At 39.5% G+C, this 24,679-nt stretch overlaps 2 protein-coding genes across 4 annotated transcripts; one reads left to right on the forward strand and one right to left on the reverse strand.

Annotated features, from left to right (window-relative positions):
* The first annotated feature begins 449 nt into the window (after positions 1-449).
* TIMM9 (translocase of inner mitochondrial membrane 9) lies at positions 450-14,424 on the forward strand. Of its 3 annotated transcripts, XM_006744008.3 has the most exons (5): positions 508-580; positions 2,921-3,006; positions 11,975-12,039; positions 12,399-12,494; positions 13,472-14,424. In XM_006744008.3, exons 3-5 carry the CDS (start codon positions 12,001-12,003, stop codon positions 13,604-13,606), a joined length of 270 nt encoding a protein of 89 aa, XP_006744071.1. In that variant the 5' UTR covers positions 508-580; positions 2,921-3,006; positions 11,975-12,000; the 3' UTR covers positions 13,607-14,424. The 3 variants fall into 3 exon arrangements, with proteins under 3 accessions (XP_081686580.1, XP_006744071.1, XP_081686581.1); XM_081830454.1 differs by lacking the exon at positions 2,921-3,006 and having other exon boundaries at positions 450-580; XM_081830455.1 differs by lacking the exons at positions 508-580; positions 2,921-3,006 and adding an exon at positions 9,195-9,216.
* Positions 14,061-21,996, reverse strand: TOMM20L (translocase of outer mitochondrial membrane 20 like). Its single transcript, XM_006744009.3, has 5 exons — positions 21,859-21,996; positions 21,694-21,737; positions 20,738-20,819; positions 15,094-15,236; positions 14,061-14,114 (listed from the first exon to the last, which is right to left on the reverse strand). The coding sequence occupies exons 1-5, from the start codon at positions 21,992-21,994 to the stop codon at positions 14,061-14,063; spliced, it is 459 nt and encodes a 152-aa protein (XP_006744072.1). The 5' UTR covers positions 21,995-21,996.
* Between the last annotated feature and the right edge of the window lie 2,683 nt (positions 21,997-24,679).

The raw sequence follows: 24,679 nt of genomic DNA on the forward strand, positions 1-24,679 counted from the left end.
CTGGTGTTCTTCCATTCCTCTCCGGGTGGAAACAAACTCCCAAGGTAAAAGGTTTTTAAAACGGGCGAATTTGGTTTTATTTTTTTAAAGCAGTACACTGCCCCACAAGACTTAAACATTGAATAAAACTGGAGGTTCTCCTCGGAGGCCCGCACAGGTCCCGACCTAACTGGGAATACCACTCCTGTTGACTAGGGACTGTTTACGGTGTAGCTCCTGGAGACCGTTAGGGACCTGGGACTAAGTAAATTAGTTTTACAAAAATTCTCGACAGATTCGGGTTGTTGTTGGCGTGGAATTCAGGAATAGAGAGCAATGACTAAGCATACAATTACAAAATTTAATCCTTAGAGAATTTTAGAATTCACTGGAGAGAGCGGCTTTTCCTCCAGAGTTCCCGGCGTTGTAACGAATCCGCGTCTTAAAGTCTAAGGGCTATTTGACATCGCCTCTCCCACGTGTTCTCTCCCATCCAGCGGCTGCGGCGCCCGCCCTGACCCAGACCCTCCGCCCCTAGATTCGACTGGCAGCGCAGCCCCCCAGCCTCGCACTGGTGTCGGATGCGAGAGCCTGTGCTTAAGTATGGTCTCTTTTCTCTGCCCTTAAGAATCTCGGGTTCCCAGGCGGGGGGCAACAGGCTACGCTCTGGGAAGGTGGCGGGATCTCTGGAGGAGGCCGCCGCGTGTACGTGGGACCGGGTGGGGGGAGTGCGGAGACCGGCAGCGCGTCCCCAAAGCAGGTTTGGGAGCTGCCGGGAGACCGTATCACTGGGGCGAGGGTCGGAATTTGAAGCCCTGAGCCACCCCCAATCCGGGTTTGGGGAGTAAGGGTCTTGTTTTGGAACAGTGAGTTAAATGTGAAGCATCCACGCGGTGACCTTGAGCTCACAGACAGGAGACCCTCCTTTAACTGAAAAATCGTCTCTAGACAGAATGCCATGACCCCACACCCCTTATCTGATATGCTAATTTTTGAGGACGTTTAGACCTTTCCCTTCACGCATTACTAAAGGGGTTTTTTTTAATCAAAACAAAAAATGTAATCTGCTGTAAAGTTAAATAACAGTTTATTTCTGTATCTCATCTGTCTACTTTCATAGAAAATAAATCTTAGAATTAAAAGGGACCTTAGGGGCTCAGCTTTGGAGAACCTTTTAATTATTCTTGATAAATTTCTGTAATTATTTCTGTCATTATTTCTTATGTCAGTTACATTTTTCTCTTCGTTATTGGGCTCTTACTAGGTACCTGTTCGTTCACAATTTGTTTTATAATGTAGGTGAATTAAAAGATATAGTAACAATGTCAGACTTTGAAGATGACTTAACTCCCTTATTTTCTAGGTGAAACAAATATGAAAGAAAAAGTGACCTTCCCTCTGTAGTCTCTAAGGTGTGAGGGTAGGCATAGAAACTTACTAAAATGACTTGAATAAATTATTTGATTTGGATCTTACAAACCGCTTTCATATCAGACCTGGGGTTAAAACTCAAGTAGTCTTGCCCCCATCTAGTCCAATGCTTATAGGCTCACCCTTCAGGCCTGGAAGCGATGCTTTAAACCCAAAAGCAGTAATCTTTCAAAAGTATTTTTTGCCTTGATTAGTAGTAAGTTGAGTTGGGGTTGCCAGTTATCAGACATAACTTACTAAACCTGCTGCAAATAATCTAAAGCAAAGGGACGTGGCAGAGCCATATTTTGCATCGATCAGATAAGTTCAGATCAATTTAGAAATCTGACCTATCAAAGACAATGATAGCCCTGAAACAAAAAATATGGCTCACAAAGTTTTCTTATGTCTTTTGCGTTATTGTTAACATCTTTACTTATTTACTTCCTCTTTCCCAACTCTTATACCTCCATATGTACATATATAAATAGTTACACTTTTTTTGCTGCCTGGTTTGCAAGTAAGTTTCAGACATGACCTTTAACCCTAATTTCTTCAGCATGTATCTCCTTAAGAACAGTGTATTACATAGCCACAGTAAGATTATCACACCTAATAAGGTAACATTCAGATTTCTTCAACTATCCCAAAAATGTCTTTATTTTTAACACAGAAAATTTTTTTTTTGATTCAAGGTCGAAAGTTCACACATTGTTTAGTTGTCAGGACTGTTTAGTCACTTAATCTAGAACAGCCTTCTACCCCTTTTATGACTTTAACTTTTTAAAAGTCTAGTCTACTTGTCTTACAAATTGTGCCACATTGTGGATTTTCCTAGTTATTCACTCATGATCAGAATCAGATCAAACATTTTTGGCAAGAATACTACATAGTTGATACTGTGTCTTTATTGGTTACGGTGGTGACTGCCAGATCTTTCCAATGTAAAGGGACTGGTTTCCTTTGGTGATAAGTAACCTATGGAGGTACTTTGAGACCCTGGATATATCCTGTTCCCCAGCCATCTTTCACCCATTGTTTTATCGTTCATTCATGATCCTTGCCTGACTCACAAGATTATCAATTACCAGTACCAGTCATGCAGAGACTAGGGTCAGTTATCATGGTGATGGCCAAGGACATCAGAAGAATCACTTATTGTAAGTTTGAACAGAATTAGAAATTTGGCTCCAGACCTGGTACAAATCTGCATATGATTCCAAAAAAGAAATGGAGGGCATCTCCCCTGTCACATCCTAGTCCTTTGATTGTTTCGTTTTGTTTTCAAAAATTTCTGGGAATTGTTTGTCCTTTTGTGTTTATCTAAACATACTACCTGGAAAGATTAGGATGTTAAGTACTTCTTAATACCTATAACACATATGCTAAGGAATTGTAACCTCAGAATAGACTGAGGAAACTAATTTCACTTACCGAAAACAATTTAGCCAACAGAAGTTTAGATTTCGTCAAATAGCTTTAGAGCTTGAAGAGGCCTCAGCAGTCAAATTGTAATCCCCTCATTTTTCAGGTAAGAAATCAGTCATTGGAAACATTCAAGCAAAGGTTGGACAACTAATTTTCCGGAACAAAAGGAAAACTCATGCATCAGAAAAGGTTTGAATTGATGACGGATAAGATTTCTCTTTACTCTTAAGTTCCCTAGTTTTATTCTATATTTTGTTTGACACAAAAATAACTTAGCATTGTTATCATTCCCAAGACCTAAGCCAGAGATTCTAGAACTTTCTTATCCCTTCCTTCCCTCTGCAGGTTTCAGGGATATAACCATAAGGTAACCTCTGATAGGATATGTTTCTACAATAACAGACATTTGCTGTAATAGCTGAAAACTAGGACTAAATCAAAGGGCAGCCACATTGCTTCTACCTGTTTCATCATCAGGTGGTTTGTGTGGCTGTTGGACTTTGTCAGTCAGCATAATTTAGTATTAACTATAAAACAGAATGCCCCAAGACTTAGAAGACCCCAAACTAGCAACTGAATATGAAAATCATTCACTCAGTTATCTCCAATATTTTCTAGGAACAAGTGCCTATAATTAAATATACCATAATCTTGATATTGGTGACTACACAGAAGAGCTTTGGAGACTTAGGCGGACTTGAGAAAACTGTTAGCTCTTAGTTCAACTTATTTGAAAAAATATATATATAATTGAATGACTAGAGAAAAGAAAATCATAATGTTAACAGCGGTATTGAATAGAACTATTTCTCTTTTATTTTCCAAATTCTCAAGAAATATTACTCATAAACTTTAAAGGAAGAGATATATACTATTAATGACTGTATATTAAAAATAATACCAAGAAAATAATTTTTTTTTTTAGAGATTTTATTTATCCATTTATTTTAGAGAGCATGCACACAAGCAGGGGTAGGGGCAGAGGGAGAGAGAATCTGAAGCAGACTCCACACTCAGCACAGAGCCAGGTACGGGGCTCGATCTCATGACCCCAAAATCATGACCCAAGCCAAAACCAAGAGTCCAACACTCAACTGACTGAGCCACCCAGGCACCCCCCAAGAAAATAATTTTTAAATAAGATTCATACCAAGAACATTTGGGGCACTTCTCATCTGTGTGTTATCAAAGACTTCCCAATAACAACCATCATTTGTCACCATGAGTTGTATACTAAGGGGCAAGTGGGGTAGAGTCAGCACAGTGTTACCAGTCTCTGAAACTTAACATTTAAAGATTTCATATCTTCTGCCTTTCTGGAACTCTAGTTAAAAAGTGATTATATATTAATTTTAACCTGAAGAAGTGAAAGGAATAGGAAAAAGAACGGGATTTTGACATCACAATCAGTGAACATGCAAATTTCTAAGGTTCTTATAAGAAAATCAGATCTGTTAACGTTTTTGGTGTGAGGTGTAGAAACACCAGTGTCCTGAAGTACAGTGAATGCACTATACAATTCAAAAGGATCACGGTCTTACGGATGAACTTCTCTCATTTCAGCTAGAGGCCTATTGTTCCATAATGCACTTTTTTTTTTTTAAGATTTTATCTATTTATTTGATAGACAGTGAGAGATGGAACACAAGCAGGAGGAGTGGAAGAAGGAGAACCACATCTTCTTCATTCATCTGTCAATGGACATCTGGGCTCTTTCCATAGTTTAGCTATCATCTACATTGCTGCTATAAACATTGGGGTGCAGGTGCCCCTTCGGATCCCTATGTTTGTATCTTTAGGGTAATCGCCCTTTTATTTTTTATTTTAAGTTCCCGCAAAACAGTGTTTCATTTAATACCTGTTTTCACAAAAGTTATCTTACCAGTTCTTGGATATTTTCAGGCTGTTTTTTGAGTGAGAAGCCGAAAGAAGTCTAGTTCTGAGCGTTTGCTAACACTTCCTACACTGCCCACTGAATGTTGTTCTTGGGCAGGGAGTAGACAGCTGGGCAACTTCATTTTTTTTATATTAAACTTTTTATTTTGAGATTGTAGATTCACGTGCAGTTGTAGGGAAAAATGCAGACATACCTTGTGCCCTTTACCCAGTTTTCCACAGTGGTAACTAACATATTACAAAACATCACACTATCCCAACCCAGATATTGATGATACAGTCAAGATACAGAACATTTCCATCACAGAAGTCTCTCATTTTGCCTTTTTATAGCAATACTCACTTCCCTCCTACCTATATCCCCTCCTTAACCCCTGGCAATCACTAATATTCTCCATTTCTTTAATTTTGTCATTTCATGAATGTTATATAAATCATATAAAACCTTTTGGAATTGGCTTTTTTCTTTCAGCATAATTCTCTAGAGATTTATGCAATTTTTGTGCATCAATAACTCATTCCTTTTTATTGCTGAGTAGTATTCCATGGTACTGGTGTACCAGTTTAACCATTCACCTACTGAAGAACATTTGGGTTGTTTCCAGTTTTTGACTATTAGAAAGTTTCCATATACAATCACATACAGGTTTTTGTGTGACCATAAGTTTTTATTTCTCTGTGATAAATGCCAAGGAATACAATTACTGGGTCATACGGTAGTTGCATGTTTAATTTTCTTTTTCTTTTTTTAGATTTTATTTATTTGACAGAGACAGAGCAAGAGAGGGAACACAAGCAGGTGGAGTGGGAGAGGGAGAAGTAGGCTTGCTGCTGAGCAGGGAGCCTGATTCGGGGCTGGAGCCCGATGCGGGGCTTGATCCCAGGACCCTGGGTCATGACCTGAGCCAAAGGCAGATGCTTAACAACTGAGCCACCCAGGCACCCCGCATGTTTAATTTTCTAAGATACTGCCAACCTGTTTGCTGGAGTAGCGCACAATTTTATATTACTACTAGGAATATCTGAGTGATCCAGTTTTTCCACATACCAGCATTTGGTGTTGTCACTATATATATATATATATTTTTTTTTTTTTTTTTTTTTTAAGATTTTATTTATTTATTTGACACAGAGAGAGAGACAGCCAGAGAGGGAACACAAGCAGGGGGAGCGGGAGAGGGAGAAGCAGGCTCCTGGCCGAGCAGGGAGCCCGATGGTGGGGCTCGATCCTAGGACCTGGGGATCATAACCTGAGCCGAAGGCATACATTTAATGACTGAGCCACCCAGGCGCCCCTGTCACTATAAATTGTAATAATTTTATGTTTCACATTTAAGTTCCTGATCCATTTTGAGTTAATTTTTATATAAGTCATATATAAATGAGAGACTTAGTGAGGTTAAATTTTTTCTTTTGGATGTACAGTTGTTCTAGTACCATCTGTTGAAAAGGCTATCCTTCATTTCATTGCTTTTGCCCCTTTACTAAAAATCAACTGGGCGGGGCGCCTCGGTGGCTCAGTCGTTGGGCGGCTGCCTTCGGCTCAGGTCATGATCCCAGGGCCCTGGGATGGAGCCCTGCATCGGGCTCCCTGATCAGCCGGGGAGCCTGCTTCTCCCTCTCCCACTTCCCCTGCTGTGTTCCCTCTCTCACTGTGTCTCTCTCTGTCAAATAAATAAATAAAATCTTTAAAAAAAAAAAATCAATTGGGCATATTTGTGTGACTCTAATTCTGGGTTCTCTGTTCTATTGATCTATGTGTCTGCCACTCCACCCATAGCACACAATACTGATTACTGTAGCTCTGTAATAAGTCTTAAAATCAGGTAGACTGATTTCCCCCATTTTATTCTTTTTTTTTAAATTTGTTTTAGCTATTTTCCAATCCATGAACACAGTATGTCTCTCCATTTATTTAGGTCTTTGATTTTTTTCATCAGCATTTTGTAGTTTTCAGCATACAAGTCTTGTACATGCTTTGATTTACCCCTAAATTTTTTTTGAGTGATTGTTAATAGTATTGTACTTTTCATTGCCTGAGTGTTCACTGCAAGTATTTAGAGATAGAATTGATTTTTTGCACGCTTATATTGTATCCTGTCTTTCCTGAACTTACTAGTTCTGAGAGTTTCTTTGTAGATCCCTTGGGATTTTCTAAGTTCACAATTATGTCATCTGCAAAGAGAAACAATTTTATTTTCTTCCTTTACAGTCTGTATGTCTTACTTCCTTTTCTTGCTTTACTGCACTGGGTAGAACTTCCAGCAGTATATTAAGAGTGGTAAGAGCAGATACCCTGCCTTGCTCACAATCTTAGAAGAAAATATTTAGTCTTTTACCATTAACTGTGGTTTTTTGTAGATGCTCATTATCAAGTTGAAGTTCTCTTTTCCTTATTTTCAAAGAGTTTTTATCATGAATGGGTGTTGAATTTGTCAAATGCTGTTTCTGCATCAATTGATGTATCTCATGATTTTTCTCCAAATACTGAAACAGTCTTGCATCTCTGGAGTAAACTCCACTTATTCAAGATGTATAATTATTTTTCTATATTGCTGAATTACATTTGCTATTATTTTGTCAAGGATTTTTATGTCTGTGTTTGTTGTGCTATTATGCTTTTGATGTCTGCAGGGTCTATGGTGATGTATCCTGTTTCATTCCTTATAATGATAGTGTGATTTCTTTTTTTTTTTTACTCTTGCTAGAGGCTTGTCTGTTATAATCTTTTCAAAGAACCAGCTCGTTGTTTTACTGACTTTTGTTGCACTTGTTTTCATTTTCATTAACTTCTGCTCTTTATTATTTTCTTCCTTCTACATGCTTTGGGTTTATTCTGTTCTTTTTCTAAGTGCTTGAAGTGGAAGTTTAGATTGCGGATTTCAGACCTTTACTTTTCTCTATTATATGCAGTTAGTTGTCAGTTTTCCTCTCGGCTCTGATTTAGCTGTGCCCCACAAATTTTGATGTGTTGTATTTGCAGTTTCATTCAGTTCAATGATTTTTTTCTCCTTTGAGACTTCCTCTTTGACCCATGGATTATTTAGAAGTAGTTTATTTCCCAAATGTTTGAGATTTTCCTGTTATCTTTCCGTTACTGAATTCCAGTTTGATTCTATTGTGGTCAGAGAACACATTCTGTATAATTTCAATTCTTTTAAATTTGTTGAGGCTAGTTTTATGGCCCAGGATACATGGTTTATCCTGGTCTGTGTTCCATGGGCACTTGATAAAAATGTGTATTCTGTGGTATTGGGTAAAATGTTCTATAAATGTGGATTGTGGGTTGATAGTATTTTTTTTCTATATCCTTGTAAATTTTCTGTCTAGTTCTATTGATTGTTGAGAGAGGAGTGTTGAAGTCCCCAACTGTATCTGTTTCTTTCTCCTTTCAGTTCTACTCTGTTTTGCAACTTTCTTCTTTGGTGCGTATACATTTAAGATTGCTGTGTTTTCTTGGTAGGTTAATCCTTAAGTCCCTTTCTGTCTTGTAATTTCCTTTGCTCTGACATCTACTTTGTCTGACATTAATATATCCACTATTTTCTTTTGATTGGTTACATGATAGATCTTTTTCTATCCTTTTATTTTCAACCTGTCTGTATCATTATATTTGAAGTAAATTCCTTAGAGAGGGGCACCTGGGTGGCTCATTTGTTAAGCATCTGCCTTCAGCTCAGGTCATGATCCCAGGGTCCTGGGATGGAGCCCCACATCGGGCTCCCTGCTCAGCGGGAAGCCTGCTTCTCCCTCTCCCCCTGCTGTGTTCCCTCGCTCACTGTGTTTCTGTCAAATAAATAAAATCTTAAAAAAAAAAAAAATTTCTTAGAGACAGCATATAGTTGGTAATGTTTTTTAATCCATTCTACCAGTCTCTCTTAATTGAATATTGACACCAATTATATTTAATGTATTTTTATTAGGGCTTAAATTTGCTATTTTTTATTTTCTGTTCTGTTTTTCTTGCCTTTCTGTGGATTACATGAATATATTTTGGAATTTCATTTTGATTTATCTATAGTATTTTTGAGAATGTTTCCTTATGTATCCTTTTTAGTGACTGCTCTAGTTACTTCATGATATTTATATACCTTATCACAGTCTAATGGTGTCAACACCAGTTTCAGTGAAGTATAGAAACCTTACCTCCCTTTACCTTTACCATATTTATTAATATACATTTAAAACAACATTAGACAGTTTTATAATTTTTGCTTCAACTGTCAAACAGTTTAGGACACTTTAGAAGAGAAGAAAAGTGTTTTGCACTTACTCATATTTGTTATTATTCTGTTTTTCCTCCTTCTTGATGTTCCAAGTATCCTATTATCATTTCCTTTCTGTTTAGAACTTTAATTCTTTTTTTAAGGTAGGTCAGCTGGCAACAAATTCTAGTTTCCTTCATTTGAGAATGTCTTGATTTCCCCTTCATTCCCGAAGTGTATTTTTTCTGGATGCAGGTTCTGGATTGACTGATGTCATCCTAATTGTTTTCCCCTGTAGGTAAGATGTTACTTTTTCACTTGCTACTTTCAAAAATTTTTGTCTTTAGTTTTCAGATGCTTGGCTGTGCTGTATCTTGATGTAGAGTTCTGTGTGTTTATGCTCTTTGACATTCATTCAGCTTCTCTTGGATGCATAAATTTATCTTTTGCCAAATTTGGGATGTTTTCAGCCATTATTTCTTCTAGTACTTTTACAGCCTTGCTCTTTTCTCCTCTTCTTCCAGGACTCTGTTGAAACAAATATTTGATCTTTTGTTACATCATATAGGTTCCCTGGTACTCTGTTCATTTTTTTCATTATATTTTTCTGTTTGAATATTCCGATTGGTTCATTCTATTTTCTATCTTCTGGTTTGCTGATTGCTTCCTCTGTCCCCATTCTGCTATTGATTCTATCTGTTCAGTTTATTTTGGTTATTTAATTTTTCACTTCTTAAGATTTCCATTTGGTTCTTCTAATATCTTGTTTGTTTCAGGCATATTCATAACTACTCATTGAGGTATTTTTTATAATAGCCATTTTAAAATCTTGGTCAGATAATTTGAAATCTGTCATCTCAATATTGGATATATATTATCTTTTTTCATTCAGTTTGAGATTTTTTTTTTTAAAGATTTTATTTATTTATTTGACAGAGAGAGACATAGCGAGAGAGGGAACACAAGCAGGGGGAGTAGGAGAGGGAGAAGCAGGCTTCCCCGCGGAGCAGGGAGCCCGATGCGGGGCTCGATCCCAGGACCCTGGGATCATGATCTGAGCTGAAGGCAGACGCTTAATGACTGAGCCACCCAGGCGCCCCCAGTTTGAGATTTTCTTAGTTCTTGGTATGATGATTGATTTTTTTTTTTATTGTAACTTACATTTTGCATACTGTGTTATGAGGCTCTAGATCTTGTTTAAACCTTTTCTAGCTGGCTCCTTTTGCCACTGCTCCATTAGCAGAAGTCAGGGAGTGGGCATGCTGCCTCATTACTACTAGATGTAGGATAGAAGTCCAGGTGCCTCACTCTGTCACTTAAGGTATATGGGGCTGGTCTGCTCCTCAGTACTGCTGGGCAAGAGAGGAGGAGTTATGGCTCTCCAGCAGGCCTCCACTGGTAGGAGAGGGACTGGAGAGGGACTGGAGTGCCTCATTACTGCTCCCCACATGGTCCCCACTGACACCAGAAGAGGATATGTGAACTCATTACCACAGGACAGTAATGCAAGCCTTGGATCTCAAAAAGGCCTCCTTTGATACCACCCAGAGGGAAGAGAGAAGGGTAACCCATTACTGCCAATTGAGGTAGAAGTCCAGACTCCTCATGTTGTTTCCACTGACACTTGTTGGGGTTGGGGGAGCCCTCATTAATGCCCAGTAAGGATGAAAGTCCCTGCTTCCAAATCTCCCTTCTCTGAAGTGTGGGGGACTGAGTGCTTCATTATAGCTTAGTAAGGGTGGAAGTCTAGGCTCCTAACTTGGCTTATGTTGATGTGGGTGGATGGGGGATACAGGCCAGTGTTTTTGTTTGCCTGGAGTACACAGTTATTGTTTAAAAGTTTTCTATCTTATAGGCTTCCCCTTTCCTGGCCCTTTGGCTAGATAGGGCCAGCTTTGGGGAGATGGGGGGTTTTGACTGTGCCCATTGGCATTTGCAGATTGCTGGCTTCTTCAGCTCCAACTCTGTGATAGAGGAGACAAAAAAGAGAGAAATTCCCCACTGTTTTGTTTCTCAGGTCCCAAGGGCCCTGGCCAATATACTTTATTCTCTCCACCTTTTTAAAGTCTTATGTTTGTTTTATGTCATGTCCAGTGTTTTTAGTTGTACTTAGTTTGAAGAATAAGGAAAAACACATCTCTTGCTCCATCTTCCCAGAAGCACAAGTCCTAAACTGCATTGTATAATATAGAATCTTCTCTTTGACTGGTTAGTGGTATTTTATAATAGCACAGCAGTACTTGAAAAATTGTGATCTTCAGTTAATTGATGGTATTTTTCAGGTAGCTTATATGGTAAAAACATATGCAGTTGACCCTTGAACAACAAGACAGATTTGGACTACATAGGTCCACTTATATGCAGATTTTTTACAGTACTGTATTATTAATGTCTTATGATTTTTTTTTTGAGAGTGTGGGAGCGGGGGGGGATAGTGAGGGGCAGAGGGAGAGAGCATCTTAAGCAGACTCCCCACTGAGCATGGAGCTCCACATGGGGCTTGATCCCACAACCCATGAGATCATGACCTGAGCCGAAATCACAAGTCTGAGTTTAACCAACTGAGCCACCCAGGCGCCCCACGTGGATGGTGTTTATTAACAATTAATAGAAACTTTGTATTTATGTAGAGATAGTAAAAGAATCATTATTATCACAGGTCAAAGTTACATTAAAATAGTTAAGTACTTGCAGGAAGACACCATAGATCTCTTGGTTTCCCTTAAAACCTTACTAGGAACGAGGCTTTAACAAGTAACCTTGCAAGGTAATAGAGCAAGCTGTCTTAAAACTGGAGATTTAGATAGAGGGGGCCTTTGGAGCCTATAGCCAGCATTAAAAAATCTAATTCTATAAACTGTAGTGTTCTTCATTGCCATTAATGACCTAGGGGATTGTGGAGAGGGGGATATAATTACATACTCCATTAGTAATTTCAGGTAAATTTTGTTTCATTTATTTTCATAAACTCTTCCTGTTTTAATTACCTAACTTATTAGCTAGCCTAAAAATATTTGTTCAGAGACTGACAAACTTTTTCTTAATTTTTAAATCAGGTGACTAATAAACATACCAATAGAATATGGCTGCACAAATACCAGAATCTGATCAGATAAAACAGGTAAGGTATTACAATTAACAAAAAAGAATTTTGCAAAAAATTTAAGGCTAACTGGGTACAACCATGTCAGTCAGTGATCTCACAAAATAACTTCATATTTCATTTCCAAAAATGGATTTTAAATGATATGAAACATTTATTTTTCAGATATCCAGGAATGAATTCAACTAGAAAATTGGACTATATTTTGTAGATCATACCATGCAGGTCATATTATGCCCATTTGAGTTAGTGAAAGAACTGTTGATTTCAAGTATTACAGGGTATTTTCCCCAAATACAAAACATCAGTAATTAAAGTTTCAAAACATCTTTGCTTTAAAAAACCAAATATTAAAGAATGTTCTGATTTGTTCGTAGTTTAAGGAATTTCTTGGAACCTACAATAAACTTACAGAAACCTGCTTTTTGGATTGCGTTAAAGACTTCACAACAAGAGAAGTAAAACCTGAAGAGGTATGAAAAGTGTTGCCCACTAAAAATTCTCTAAACCTGTCATAAACAATAGAAATGGGATGCCTCTAACCATTTCCCTTGTTCCTAGTTACTACAGGAATTTGGGTTACTTAATATGTTCCACTGCTCAGAGGAACTGAAGCAGTCAGGGACCCATGGCATTGAAGTTAATGATCACAAATTTAATATGACAACCTGTCATATATACTGTAGCATGGCAGATTTTTTTTTTTTTATAAGATGCCTAGGGCTTGCTGAATTACTGTTCCATAGCAAAGAAAGATTCTTACTAATTAGCTTTCAGTCAAGATGGCCTGGCTAGAGAAACTTGATATGGCTCTTCTATCTGACCCTGACAACTCAAGTTAATTTTGGAAAAAGCAGAGCTTGAATATGGCGGCTCATATTGCATAGGTGGACTCTGAAAACTCAATCCTATGAGATCTCTTAATTTTTAATATCCTCATCAAAACATTTATATATTGGCTAAAAGTGACATAAACTTCCTCCAGTGTAAGATGCTGATCAACATTCATGCCAAGAACATATAACCAGCAATCAACAAGTCCTTGTTAAATAAATGACAAAGCTTGAAAAATGCTAAGTATAGTATTCTTGTTAAAAAGAAATGTTGAAATTTAAGAATGTGCAGAATGGAGTTTCTCATTAAAAAGGAACAAACTTACTCCTGGGCCTATGTTTTAACAATCAGAATGAGGGATGGAAAAGTCAGGGACATACCATCATTGTTTTTAGTGCTTATAAACTGGTAGGCATTCAGTATATATTAATTCTTGTAAATGGATAAAACTACTAACAATTGAAAGCTATATGGACTTGCTACTCATTCATACCATTTAGTTCTCATCTATTGAAAGAAAAGAAAGGCACCCACTGGTTGTTCATTTAGAGTACGTGCACTTTTTAAAAATTAATATTTCTGTGTTGCCTCTTGGATCTTCTCTTTTTATTTCTAGACCACCTGTTCCGAACACTGCTTACAGAAATATTTAAAAATGACACAAAGAATATCCATGAGATTTCAGGAATATCATATTCAGCAGAATGAAGCCCTGGCAGCCAAAGCAGGACTTCTTGGCCAACCACGATAGAGAAGTCCTAATGGATGGACTTTTGATGAAAGATTGCCAGCAGCTGTTGTGATGGAAATGAGGATTCATCTGATAGAATCTCCTGAAAGCAGTAGCCACCATATTAAACTGTCTGTCATAACTTTGGCAAATGGAAACAACTGGAGAAACAAAATTGCTATTTACTGAGAATAATCAAAATAGGAGGTCTTATTGTTCAATGAAAATAATAAGATACAACATTTGTTGAGGCCTTAAGATTCAGCAGCTGGGTAATTTCATTAGAAAAATAAACCATTGTTTCTTCAATTGTGACTGTTAATTTTAAAGCAAAATATGTGTTCAATCATGTATGAGATAGAAACAATTTTTTATTACTAAAAGTAAAATAAATGGAAATATCACTGGGCAGTTGTTTATACTATATAGAGTACCATAGTATTCTGACTGGACTGTGGATACGTTGAAATGTTTTTCAGTCACGATCGTCCTCCAAGTATTCCTGTTCATTCATGTCTGCCTCAAATTGCTGGTAAATACATAAAATAGTTACTTGCTAATCATTTCAACGCACGATCGTTTCTTGCCTCCCTTCTTGTGTCAGGGTAGGCATTATACATTCGTATCTTAGCCATATTTTTCATATGTCTACAGGAAACATTCCATCTGAGACTACCTTGTGAATATGTAAGAGTTGACTAGTATGCTCTAGTGGAGACTGTGTTTTGTGTTTTGTTCAAAAGCTGAGTCCAACATGAATGATTCTCAGTCCAACATTATACAGTGTATTCTCATCCATGACGTGTGATCAGTGCAATAAAAAGTGAACTGAAGTTAAAGTAGTGTCTTATGGCTAAATGAATCCTAAAACAAATCCAAGCATCTGCAGGGAATTCTAGTTGATACATAAATATACCAAGAAATTTGGTAAATGTTAAGTAGACTAATACCCACTAGTAAATTGGCTTCTGAGTGGATTTCATTTGGTACCAATCTAAACTTGCACTTAAGAGAACACTAATCTAAGTTAGCCTATATGTTTCCATTACCAAAGTGATTTCTATGTTTTGTCATATTTGAAGCCAAAAGTATTATTCTGCTTTGATAAATTATGGTTTTCTGTATTACATCTAATTTTTAAGCTATTGCATCATTTAACTAACAATACCATTTAACTTACAGGCCTCTGTTGACATTACAGTCAGTAATCATTAGGGCTTTGAAGGTACAAAGACAAAATATTAACAGTGCTACCTTTAAAGTGGAAATGTTGAAACATCTATAAGACTCAACAAAATATACAATTCACTGTAGTTAAAGGAACATGAAAAATAAGCTTGTTTCATCATAAGGCAAGAAAAGCAACCAAAAATTCAGAAATTTTACTTATTTAAAGCTCCCATCCACACACAAACTTTGCTATTTTTACGTAATCAAGCCTAACATGGTTATTTACTGTTATTTACTGGTTATTTACATTTAGCAAAGACAATTAAGTATGTGCTCACCTGGCAAATAAGGGGAATTTTGTGTAACAGCATCTCAAATACCTGAGGAGGGAGTGTGAGTTTGAAAACCTTCAGAAGTTCCTGTGGTTGTCCACACACTAAAAGGGCATTGCTGAGATGTTCAACCCCCAACTGATGCTCTCCTGAAACAGATTGATAAGGTTTAAAGCAAAATGTTAACATTCTTCCAAATAAACATTCCACAAATTACCATGAAAGCACCAAGTATTGAAATAAAAAAAAGCATATCAAACTACAGACTACTTAAACAAGTCTTAAAAGGAGTAAAGACTATAATGGGAAAATGTTGAACTGTCAATTAGATTCACTGTGATCAAGCTGCAAGATGAATAATTTTATGACCCAAATTACTATTAAAAAGTGCACTTTTGCTTTAGAAATACTCATGTTCTACAATGTGGGTTCGCAAGAGGGGGGTATTGAGTGTTTATTTTAAAGATTGTTTTCTGCTGTTACTGATAGGAGATAGATTATCTTTAACTCTACATGTGTGATTGTTGAAATATAAAGGAAACACCTGATGTTCTGGCTAAACGAGACTTTAAAAAAATAGATTGTATTACCAAAGAGTTTGAAATGGTTTAGTGTAACACGAATTACATAGCTAGGAGAAGAAAAGATATTTATGAACTTTGATTTCTAAGTAGTTTTAAGATGAATTTTAGGATGATTGGCTATAAAGAATGAAAATTTATGTAGTGTGGAAATTAATCATAGAATTTCTGTTTAAATTTTAACATGGAATCACTTAGTCTCACTACTTCATTCCAGGAAACTGAGGCAAAGATCAGTGAAATGATTTAAATTTTCAGAACTAATTAATGCCAAAATTAGTAATTGAACTTAATTTTCTGAACCTTGAGACCACAGTGTGCTGCCTCTCTTCAGGTGTTACATAATGTCCCATTTATTGGTTGAAATACGTGGTCATCTGAAGAGAAAATGCATGAAGGGCAGAAAATATTGCTTCCCAGATTTGTATTAAGTGTAAACTGAAAAACCATCAGAAGGATATTTCTTAGACGAAATACTGTGCTAGTGTTTCACTAAAAGGTTTATTTTATTAAAGATTTATTTATTTTAGAGAGAGAGCACAAGCCAGGGGGTAGGGGGCAGAGGGAGAGAATCTCAAGCGGACTCCCCGCTGAGCACGGAGCAGGGCTCCAACCCACTACCCTGAGATCATGACCTGAGCTGAAACCAAGAGTCACTCAACCAACTGAGCCACCCAGGTGGCCCTAAAAGGTTTATTTTAAATTAATAAAATTACAGCTTTATGGAGATGACACATTAGGTCAAAATACTTTGGTTGTATTGAACCTTTTAAAGAAAGATAACATAGTGCCTCCTGTCAGGGCACCTGGGTGGCTCAGTTGGTTAAGCGTCTGCCTTCGGCTCAGGTCAAGATCTCAGGGTCCTGGGATTGAGCTGCGTATCGGGCTCCCTGCTCAGTGGGGGGGTCTGCTGCTCCTTCTGACCCTCCCCGCTGCTCATGCTTTCCTGTTGTCTCTCAAATAAATAAATGATTTTTAAAAAATAGTGACTCCTCTCAGGATGATAGAGTTAATGTGACACAAAAACAATAATCAATTTGATCAAGTCAACCAACCAATAAATTCAATCAAATCAGCTAATCAGAAATTTCAATCAAAATTATTGGCTCTATGGACCTATGTAGACATAACCACAATTGAGATGGCTATGGGACTATACTATTTGACAGCAAAGTAATGAAAATTGGGGGTGTGGCAGAGAGGAGTGGAGAAAATTAAAAGGATTACAGAAAACTAGGTGAAAAATTATTGCATTAGAACACTAGTTCTCAAACAGTGTATTGTAATAACCTAGAGTTTTAAAAAATACTGACACCTGGGTCCCATCCCAGAGATTCTGATTTAATTGGTTTGGGGTTTGGTGGGGATTTAAATAAGCAACCAAGATGAGAATTCCATTAAGTAAAATATGGGCATACATAACCCTTAAAGAGCTAATTAATCACCCTTAAGAGGTAAAAGTTTAATTTTTTAAGAAGATTTTATTTATTAGAGAGAACACAAGCAGGGAGGAGGAGCAGAGGGAGAGGGAGAAGACGACCCCCCCCAAAACAAGGAGCCGGATTCGGGGCTCCATCCCAGGACCCTGGGATCATGACCTGAGCCAAAGACAGACCTGAGCTGAAGACAGACCGGAGCTGAAGACAGACCAACTGAGCCATCCAGGTGCTCCAGAGGTAAAAAATTTAAAAACCAAGTTTGCAATTTTTGTTTTAATAGTCTCAGTATTTGTAACATCTTCACCTCTAAGTCTAACTGAACTATTACATGAAAGCTTTTAAACAAAGTGAATAAGAGGGGCGCCTGGGTGGCTCAGATGGTTAAGCGTCTGCCTTCGGCTCAGGTCATGATCTCAGGGTCCTGGGATCGAGTCCCGCATCGGGCTTCCTGCTCCTTGGGAGCCTGCTTCTCCCTCTGCCTCTCTCTCTCTCTGTCTCTCATGAATAAATAAATGAAATTCTTAAAAAAAAAAAAAAAAAAAAAAGTGAATAAGAATAGGGGCATCGGGGTGCCTGGGTGGCTCAATCATTAAGCGTCTGCCTTCGGCTCAGGTCATGATCCCAGGGCCCTGGGATCGAGCCCCGCATTGGGCTCCCCGCTCAGCGGGAAGCCTGCTTCTCCCTCTCCCTCTGCCTCTGCTTGTGTTCCCTCTCTGGCTGTCTCTCTCTGTCAAATAAATAAATAAAATTAAAAAAAAAAAAAGAATAGGGGCACCTGGGTGGCTTAGTCGTTAAGTGTCTGCCTTCCAGTCAGGTCATGATCCCAGGGTCCTGGGATGGAGCCCCGCATCAGGTTCCCTGCTCTTCGGGAAGCCTGCTTCTCCCTCTCCCACTCCCCCTGCTTGTGTTCCCTTTCTCACTCTCTCTGTCAAATAAATAAAATCTTTAAAAAAAAATAAAGTGAATAAGAATATATCATGTAATTGTTTATTTATAATTCCTACTTTTTCTCTCCATATTTATACTATCCCAATTCAAAAAATGTTAAAGCCAAAAGGGTTTGCTATTTTAATTGCCCTTATGTCCAAGCAGTATCCACATTTAGGAATTAATCCAGAGGAAATAATTCTGTGAGGCCCCCAGTTTTTTTTTTTTTTCAAGATTTTATTCATTGAGGGGCGCCTGGGTGGCTCAGTTGTTAAGCATCTGCCTTTGGCTCAGGTCATGATCCCAGGGTCCTGTGATCCAGCCCCGCATCGGGCTCCCTGCTCTGCAGGAAGCCTGCTTCTCCCTCTCCACTCCCCCTCCTTGTGTTCCTCTCTCGCTGTCTCTCCCTGTCAAATAAATAAATAAAAAAATCTTAAAAAAAAAAAAGATTTTATTGATTGATTGAGAGAGAATTGAAGCAGACTCCGTGCTGAGCGCAGAGCTCTACTCCTGGTTGGGCTCAGGACGCTGAGATCATGACCCGAGGGGAAACCAAGATTCAGACCTCAACCGATGAGCTACCCAGGCACCCTGTGAGGCGTCTAGTTTATATTTATATAATGGGGGGGCACTTTTTTTTAAAGATTTTATTTTTTTTAAGTAATCTCTATCTGCAATGTGGGCTCAAACTTACAACCCCGAGATCGACTCACATGCTGTACTGAGCCAGCCAGGCATCTGGGGGGCCCTTTTAAGAAAAAGAATATAAAATTATGAATACAAAATTGCTAGGACTCTTCCCAGAACCTTCAAAGAAGTTTGAGCAAATGAAGGTCCTTAAAGTTTATGCTTTACCACCCTGTATAAAATCACTCCTTTTATATCATTTAAGTCATTTCCAACTATTCATTTTGTCATTTTTTTTTTTTAAAGATTTTATTTGACAGAGAGATCACAGTGGGGGATGGGGGGGCGGGGGGGAGAGGGAGAAGCCGGCTCCCAGCCAAGCAGGGAGCCTGATGCGGGGCTCGATCCCAGGACCCTGGGCCACCCAGGCGCCCCCCATTTTGTCATCTTTAAGATATATTTAGCCCATTTATAAAATTTCCCAGAAGAAAAGATTAGTATTGAATAAAACACTAAAACTTAAAATTATAATGATTAATGTGCAATGACTTTTTTTCATTTCTCAAAACCTTTATCATGGTATTAAGCCACTGAATTAAAGTAAAAATCTTGGGTATTGCTATGAGTTGTCCAGGATCTTGACTTTGTTTTTCATCAATTCTGGAGGATGCTACCTCTTAAGTGCAGGGTGAAAAAAACCTTTTCAAAAAAGACAAAAGAGCAAAAACAGCTACAGGCACTATGATGGGAGGAAATTTGAAACACTTGAAAAAAAGATACATAAACGGGTATCATGCTCATTTATCCAGCAACATCATTCATCCCTTACAAAAGAAGCCTGAAAACAAATTATTTTTCTTTCCAGGGTTTAATACCAGAACAAAGACATGATTGTTACATACAGCATTTACAAAATATTTATATTATCTACCATTATTTTATCTAACGATATTGTGAAGCCTTCTCAAAACTATGTGGAGGGGCAGCTGGGTGGCTCGGTCGTTGAGCGTCTGCCTTTGGCTCAGGTCATGATTCCAGGGTCCTGGGATCGAGCCCCGCATCGGGCTCCCTGCTCAGCCAGGAGCCTGCTTCTCCCTCTCCCACTCCCCCTGCTTGTGTTCCCCTCTCTCGCTGTGTCTCTCTCTGTCAAATAAATAAAATCTTAAAAAAAAACTATGTGGAATTCGGTGGGGATAAATTATAATTCAAAATACAGTTGATGGCCATTAAGTCCAAGGTAGCCCCTACATACATCACTACGTTAGACACAGTACAAGAATGGTCATTTATAATGATTTCATCATCAAAATAAGTAATTATTGTGTTAAGAATACTCTAAGAATGCAGGAGATTTTTTATAAAACAGTTCAATTTTTCTTTTAAAGATTTTATTTATTTATTTGAGAGAGAGAATGAGAGAGAGAGAGCACATGAGAGGGGGGAGGGTCAGAGGGAGAAGCAGACCCCCTGCTGAGCAAGGAGCCCGACATGGGACTCGATCCCGGGACTCCAGGATCATGACCTGAGCCGAAGGCAGTCGCTTAACCAACTGAGCCACTCAGGCGCCCAAACAGTTCAAATTTTTTTAAGTTTTAATTCATAAAACATTTGGGTCATTTGGAAAAGTCATTCACTTAGAATTTTACCTGACAATAAATGAAGTGTTAACTGTATTTGGCTTTGCTTCTCCATCTGCTCATTCCCAAGACTGCCACAGAAACCTGAATGCTATGTATAATATGGTGAGATGAACAGTGTGACCAAGTGCAAATCTCTTTAACTAAAGCAAGTTGGTTAACACATCTAGCTAGTTTTTGTTTTTTTTTCTTTGAGAGAGAGAGTGGGGGTGAGTAGGGGCAGAGGCAGAGAGAATTTTAAGCAGGCTCCAGACTCAGCTTGGAGCCCGACATGGGGCTCAATCTCACAACCCTGAGAACGTACCTGAGCCAAAATCAAGAGTCGGGAGGCTTAACTGACTGAGCCACCCAGGTGCCCCAAGTTTTTTGACATATAAATACCAATCTAAAATTTTTTCAACATATATATATGCTTACAAAAGAGTATTTACATTCTCACCTCTAGATAACCAAAGTTGTCCCATTTGTACCTCTTGCAGAAAAAGTTCTTGCAATTTTTCATTCTTTGCTGGATCCCACAACTAAAAGATTCACAAAATATTTAACAATGAGTAATGAATGTAAGGTATAGGGTTACTGATCAAAATTACTTAATTTTTATTTAAGAAGGCATATCTTGAACCTAATCTCTAAATCCAAGGTATGATAAACACAATTTTCTTTATAATAGTTCAACACCTTAAGATGGAATTACAATTTCAGGCAATTAAAAAAAAATCCATGGCATATTGAAATTGGGTTGAGATGCTTGTAATAACTCATCTGTATTTTACCCAGCTTCCTAAGTACACATACCAGAAATCCTACTGTAATTAACTACAACACACCTAGTTTTGTAGGTTGCAAAATTACTTTCTTGTCTAGGCTTTGAACAGTGTTTTTCGATTTGGCAAAGGGCATGGCGAGGGATTGGCAGGGCAGTTGGTGATGTTCAGAAGCATGCTGTGGTTTGCTTCAGCCTGGTTCAGGAAGGTGACCAGAGTCACAGGACGGCGTCATCACTGGTATCATGCCCAGGGCTGGTCTTTAAAGGTAGGCAGAGTGGACAAGCCTTGACCCAAAATTATCAACTCCCCTGCCAGTCACTTCAGCTTCAGTCTGTTATAGCTGGAGGGCTTTTGTGTTTGTGTTTGCTGTCCCCAAGAATTCTCTTTTTAAAATGGGATGGGCCATTTCATAATTCCAAGTGGTTCTTCCTTCCTTCCCTTTCTGTTGTAACCGCACAATAAAAACGACACCTAGGCCTAATGTAAGCGGGGCGGGGCGCGGGTGGGCAGAGGCCGCGGGAGATGCCTGCTCAGAGACCAGCCAGGGGCCCCTGAGGCACAGCCAGAAGGGGCCCGGGCCCAGAGGTTACTCACTATAACGCCACCTCGGCGTCGCTAAGCACTTCACCTGGGCGCCCCGTCCCGCAGCCTTCTGCTGCTGGGCTCTTCTTTCTGCAAACACAACATGGCACGTGCTGCCTGGGAGCCATCCCGACGCCCGCGTGCGCTCCGCCGAGCCCTCGCCCCGTGGGCCGGCCCGCCGCCCGCCCGGCCACGCCGCCGTCGCACTCACTGTCCCGCAGGCAGCGCCTGAACGCGGGGTCGCCACGCCGCTTCCGGTCGAAGTAAACGCAGTAACCGAGGAAGGCGACGGCGCCGCAGGCCGCCAGAGCCGCCAGGAGGCCGAGGACGGTGCGGACGCAGGGCATCCGGCCGCGGGCGTCTAGGAGCCGAGCGTTGGGCGCGGGCTGGCGAGCGCGGGGAGCCGGCCGGCCGGCAGGGGGCGTCGGCGCGGCGCCCATGCCGGCCTCGGGGCTTCCTGTGCGCCGGCCGCAGGCGTGCGGAGCGGCGCGTCGACGCCCGGTCCCGCGGGCGGCCGAGCGAGGGGGAAACCGAGGGTCCGGGAGGGCGTGTGGACGAGGTCTCACGGCCGCCGAGTAGCAGAGCTCTGTTCGAACCAGGTCTGTCGCAGTCCAAATTCTGAACCCCTTACCCAAACGCGCTCCTTTCCCTGTGCCGACGACACCCATTCAGGCAAGTCACAGTGTGTCAGGAACCTGGTTAGCTGGAACTGGATCCTCCATAAGCCCCTGTTCCCTCTCCTGCAAATTGAAATTGAATCCTAACTTCGGTCTCCTTCTAGCTCGCAGCACTGCCCACTGAGCATCTGAACAGTGCTCCCCACTAGTCCGTGCTCCCCAACCTGGTCTGCCTTGTTACCTGGAAAGAACCCAGTCATCCACAGCCCCCGACCACCTTAGCTCAAGAGCGGGAGGAAAGAGGAGTCTGGAAGCAATAATATTAGCCCTGGGAGTGGGGGCGGGGGGAGTGAATTTGTTGGCCTGGGCCTGACAGCCAAAGGTCCCAGAGCACAATCAACTCTGAGACACCCATGATGCTTACTAGCCTAGATGTGTTTCTAATATTTGCTTTATTCATACACAGCAGGAAGAATGGAGGTAAGACTGACCCCAAATACAGAATTTTGATTTTTCTACTAAGCCCCAGAGAAGGCATAAGCTAGGTAAGGACCTAAAGAACTAAATAATTTCTCTTTTTTTATTAGGCTAATCAACTGGTCTTTACAATTTACTGATACTACTAGTGTGTGCTAACAAGACGCTCATTACTGCTTGATTGCCATCAGGGCCCAGAAGCAGCCCAGGCCTTCACAGTTTAACAGGTGTAAGTTACATATAATTGTTTTCTTGAGTACTCTTACGTTCCTTCCTCAGTCTTTCTATTTGGGAACTTGGTCTAATGTCAAAACCCAATTGTAATCATGAACAGAAGAGAGGACAGCATCAGCATCCAGTGTTACTGTGATCTGGGAATGGTTTTTGGTTCAGAATCTTGATAATGAGTTTAGTCCAGCTCCAAAGGATCTTTTTCTAGGCTGGTTGGTCTTCTGATAAAAGCACGCTACCAGCCCCTTCCCATCCTTCACTTCCACTGAACTCAGAGTTAATCCCTGAGGTACATGGAAAGGGTTGGGGCCAGGAAAACTGTGGAGACTAGCTGGGTGTTCAAGGACACAGTAAACAGCAACATAGAAAGGAAGGAGAATTATTACAGCAGTTAGAAATAAACAGATTACTGTAGTTGAAATTGTCACAGAGACCATGTTGGAAAATAATTGAAAAATTTTCAAGCAAATTTCTATGGTAAAGGTAGATATTTCTTAAATGTAGACACCATTCTTGCTAAATGGGGGATCAGAATTCCTACAATGCTTTGGTCATTTTCCAAATTGAGATAGCATTAATAATTGTCCCAAAACCATGGTTCTATGCTGGATGTTAGCTCTCTCTTCCAGACAGCTTTATTGAGGTATAATTGGTATACAGTAAGTTGCATATATTTAAAGTGTAGCATTTGATACATTTTGACATGTATACATCCATAAAACCATCGCCAAAGTCAAGAGAGTAATAATATCCATCATCCCAAAAGTTTCCTCGGGTCATATGGTAGGAGTATGTTTAATTTTTTAAGAAATTGCCAAACATTTTTCCAAAATGGCTATACCATTTTGCATTCCCACCAATGGTATATGAGACTTCCAATTTCTTCATATAGTCACCCAACCACATTTGGTTGGCCAGCCTTGTTAATTTTAGCATTCTAGTAAGCAAGTAGTAGATTTTTGCTGTAGTTTTAATTGCATTTATTTCCCTAATGCCTAATGAAACCAAACACCTTTAAAAAAAACTGTTTTTTAGAGAAGTTTTAGATTCGCAGCAAAATTGAGTGGAAAGTACAGAGGGTTCCCATATACTCCCTGATCCAACAAATGCACACCCTACCCTAGCATCAACATCCCACACCAGAGTGTCACGTTTGTTATAACTGATGAACCTACATTCACACATCATTATCACCCAAAGTTTATAGTTTACATGAGGGTATGGCTTGATGTACAAATGTGTAATGTTTTGGCAGATGTGTAATATCGATCATTACAGTAACATGCAGAATAGTTTCACTGCCCTAAAAACCCTCTGTGTTCTACCTATCCATCCTTCCCCTTCCCTCCCCAAACGGTGGCAACAAACTGTCTCTATAGTTTTACCTTTTCCAGAATGTCATATACTTGGAATCATACAATATACAGCCTTTGACAGTTTGATTTCTGTCACTTAGTAATATGCATTTAAAGTTCTTTCATGTCTTTTCATGGCTTGATAGCTAATTTCCATTAGTGCTAAATAATTGCCCACTGTCTGGATATATGACGTTTATCCACTCACCTACTGAAGGGCATCTTGGTGGCTTCCAAGTTTTGGCAGTTATGAATAAAGCTATCAACATACGTGTGCAGATTTCTGTGAGGACATAAGTTTTCAACTCATTTCAATTTATATACTAAGGAGCATGATTGACGGATTTTATGG

This window comes from Leptonychotes weddellii, chromosome 9 (genome assembly GCF_054177405.1).
Source record: "Leptonychotes weddellii isolate Sample4059 chromosome 9, ASM5417740v2, whole genome shotgun sequence".
NCBI lineage: Eukaryota > Metazoa > Chordata > Mammalia > Carnivora > Phocidae > Leptonychotes > Leptonychotes weddellii.

Excerpts from the sequence above, each read along its gene's own strand:
- TOMM20L (XM_006744009.3), bottom strand. The coding sequence starts at position 21,994 with ATGCCCTGCGTCCGCACCGTCCTCGGCCTCCTGGCGGCTCTGGCGGCC. Across the intron at positions 20,820-21,693 it reads CTGCGGGACGGGGCGCCCAG|TTGTGGGATCCAGCAAAGAA; the intron begins GTGAAGTGCTTA and ends TGAATCTTTTAG. Across the intron at positions 14,115-15,093 it reads AAATTCCCCTTATTTGCCAG|CAATTTGAGGCAGACATGAA; the intron begins GTGAGCACATAC and ends TGTATTTACCAG.
- TIMM9 (XM_081830454.1), top strand. The coding sequence starts at position 12,001 with ATGGCTGCACAAATACCAGAATCTGATCAGATAAAACAG. Across the intron at positions 12,040-12,398 it reads AATCTGATCAGATAAAACAG|TTTAAGGAATTTCTTGGAAC; the intron begins GTAAGGTATTAC and ends ATTTGTTCGTAG. Across the intron at positions 12,495-13,471 it reads GAGAAGTAAAACCTGAAGAG|ACCACCTGTTCCGAACACTG; the intron begins GTATGAAAAGTG and ends TTTTATTTCTAG.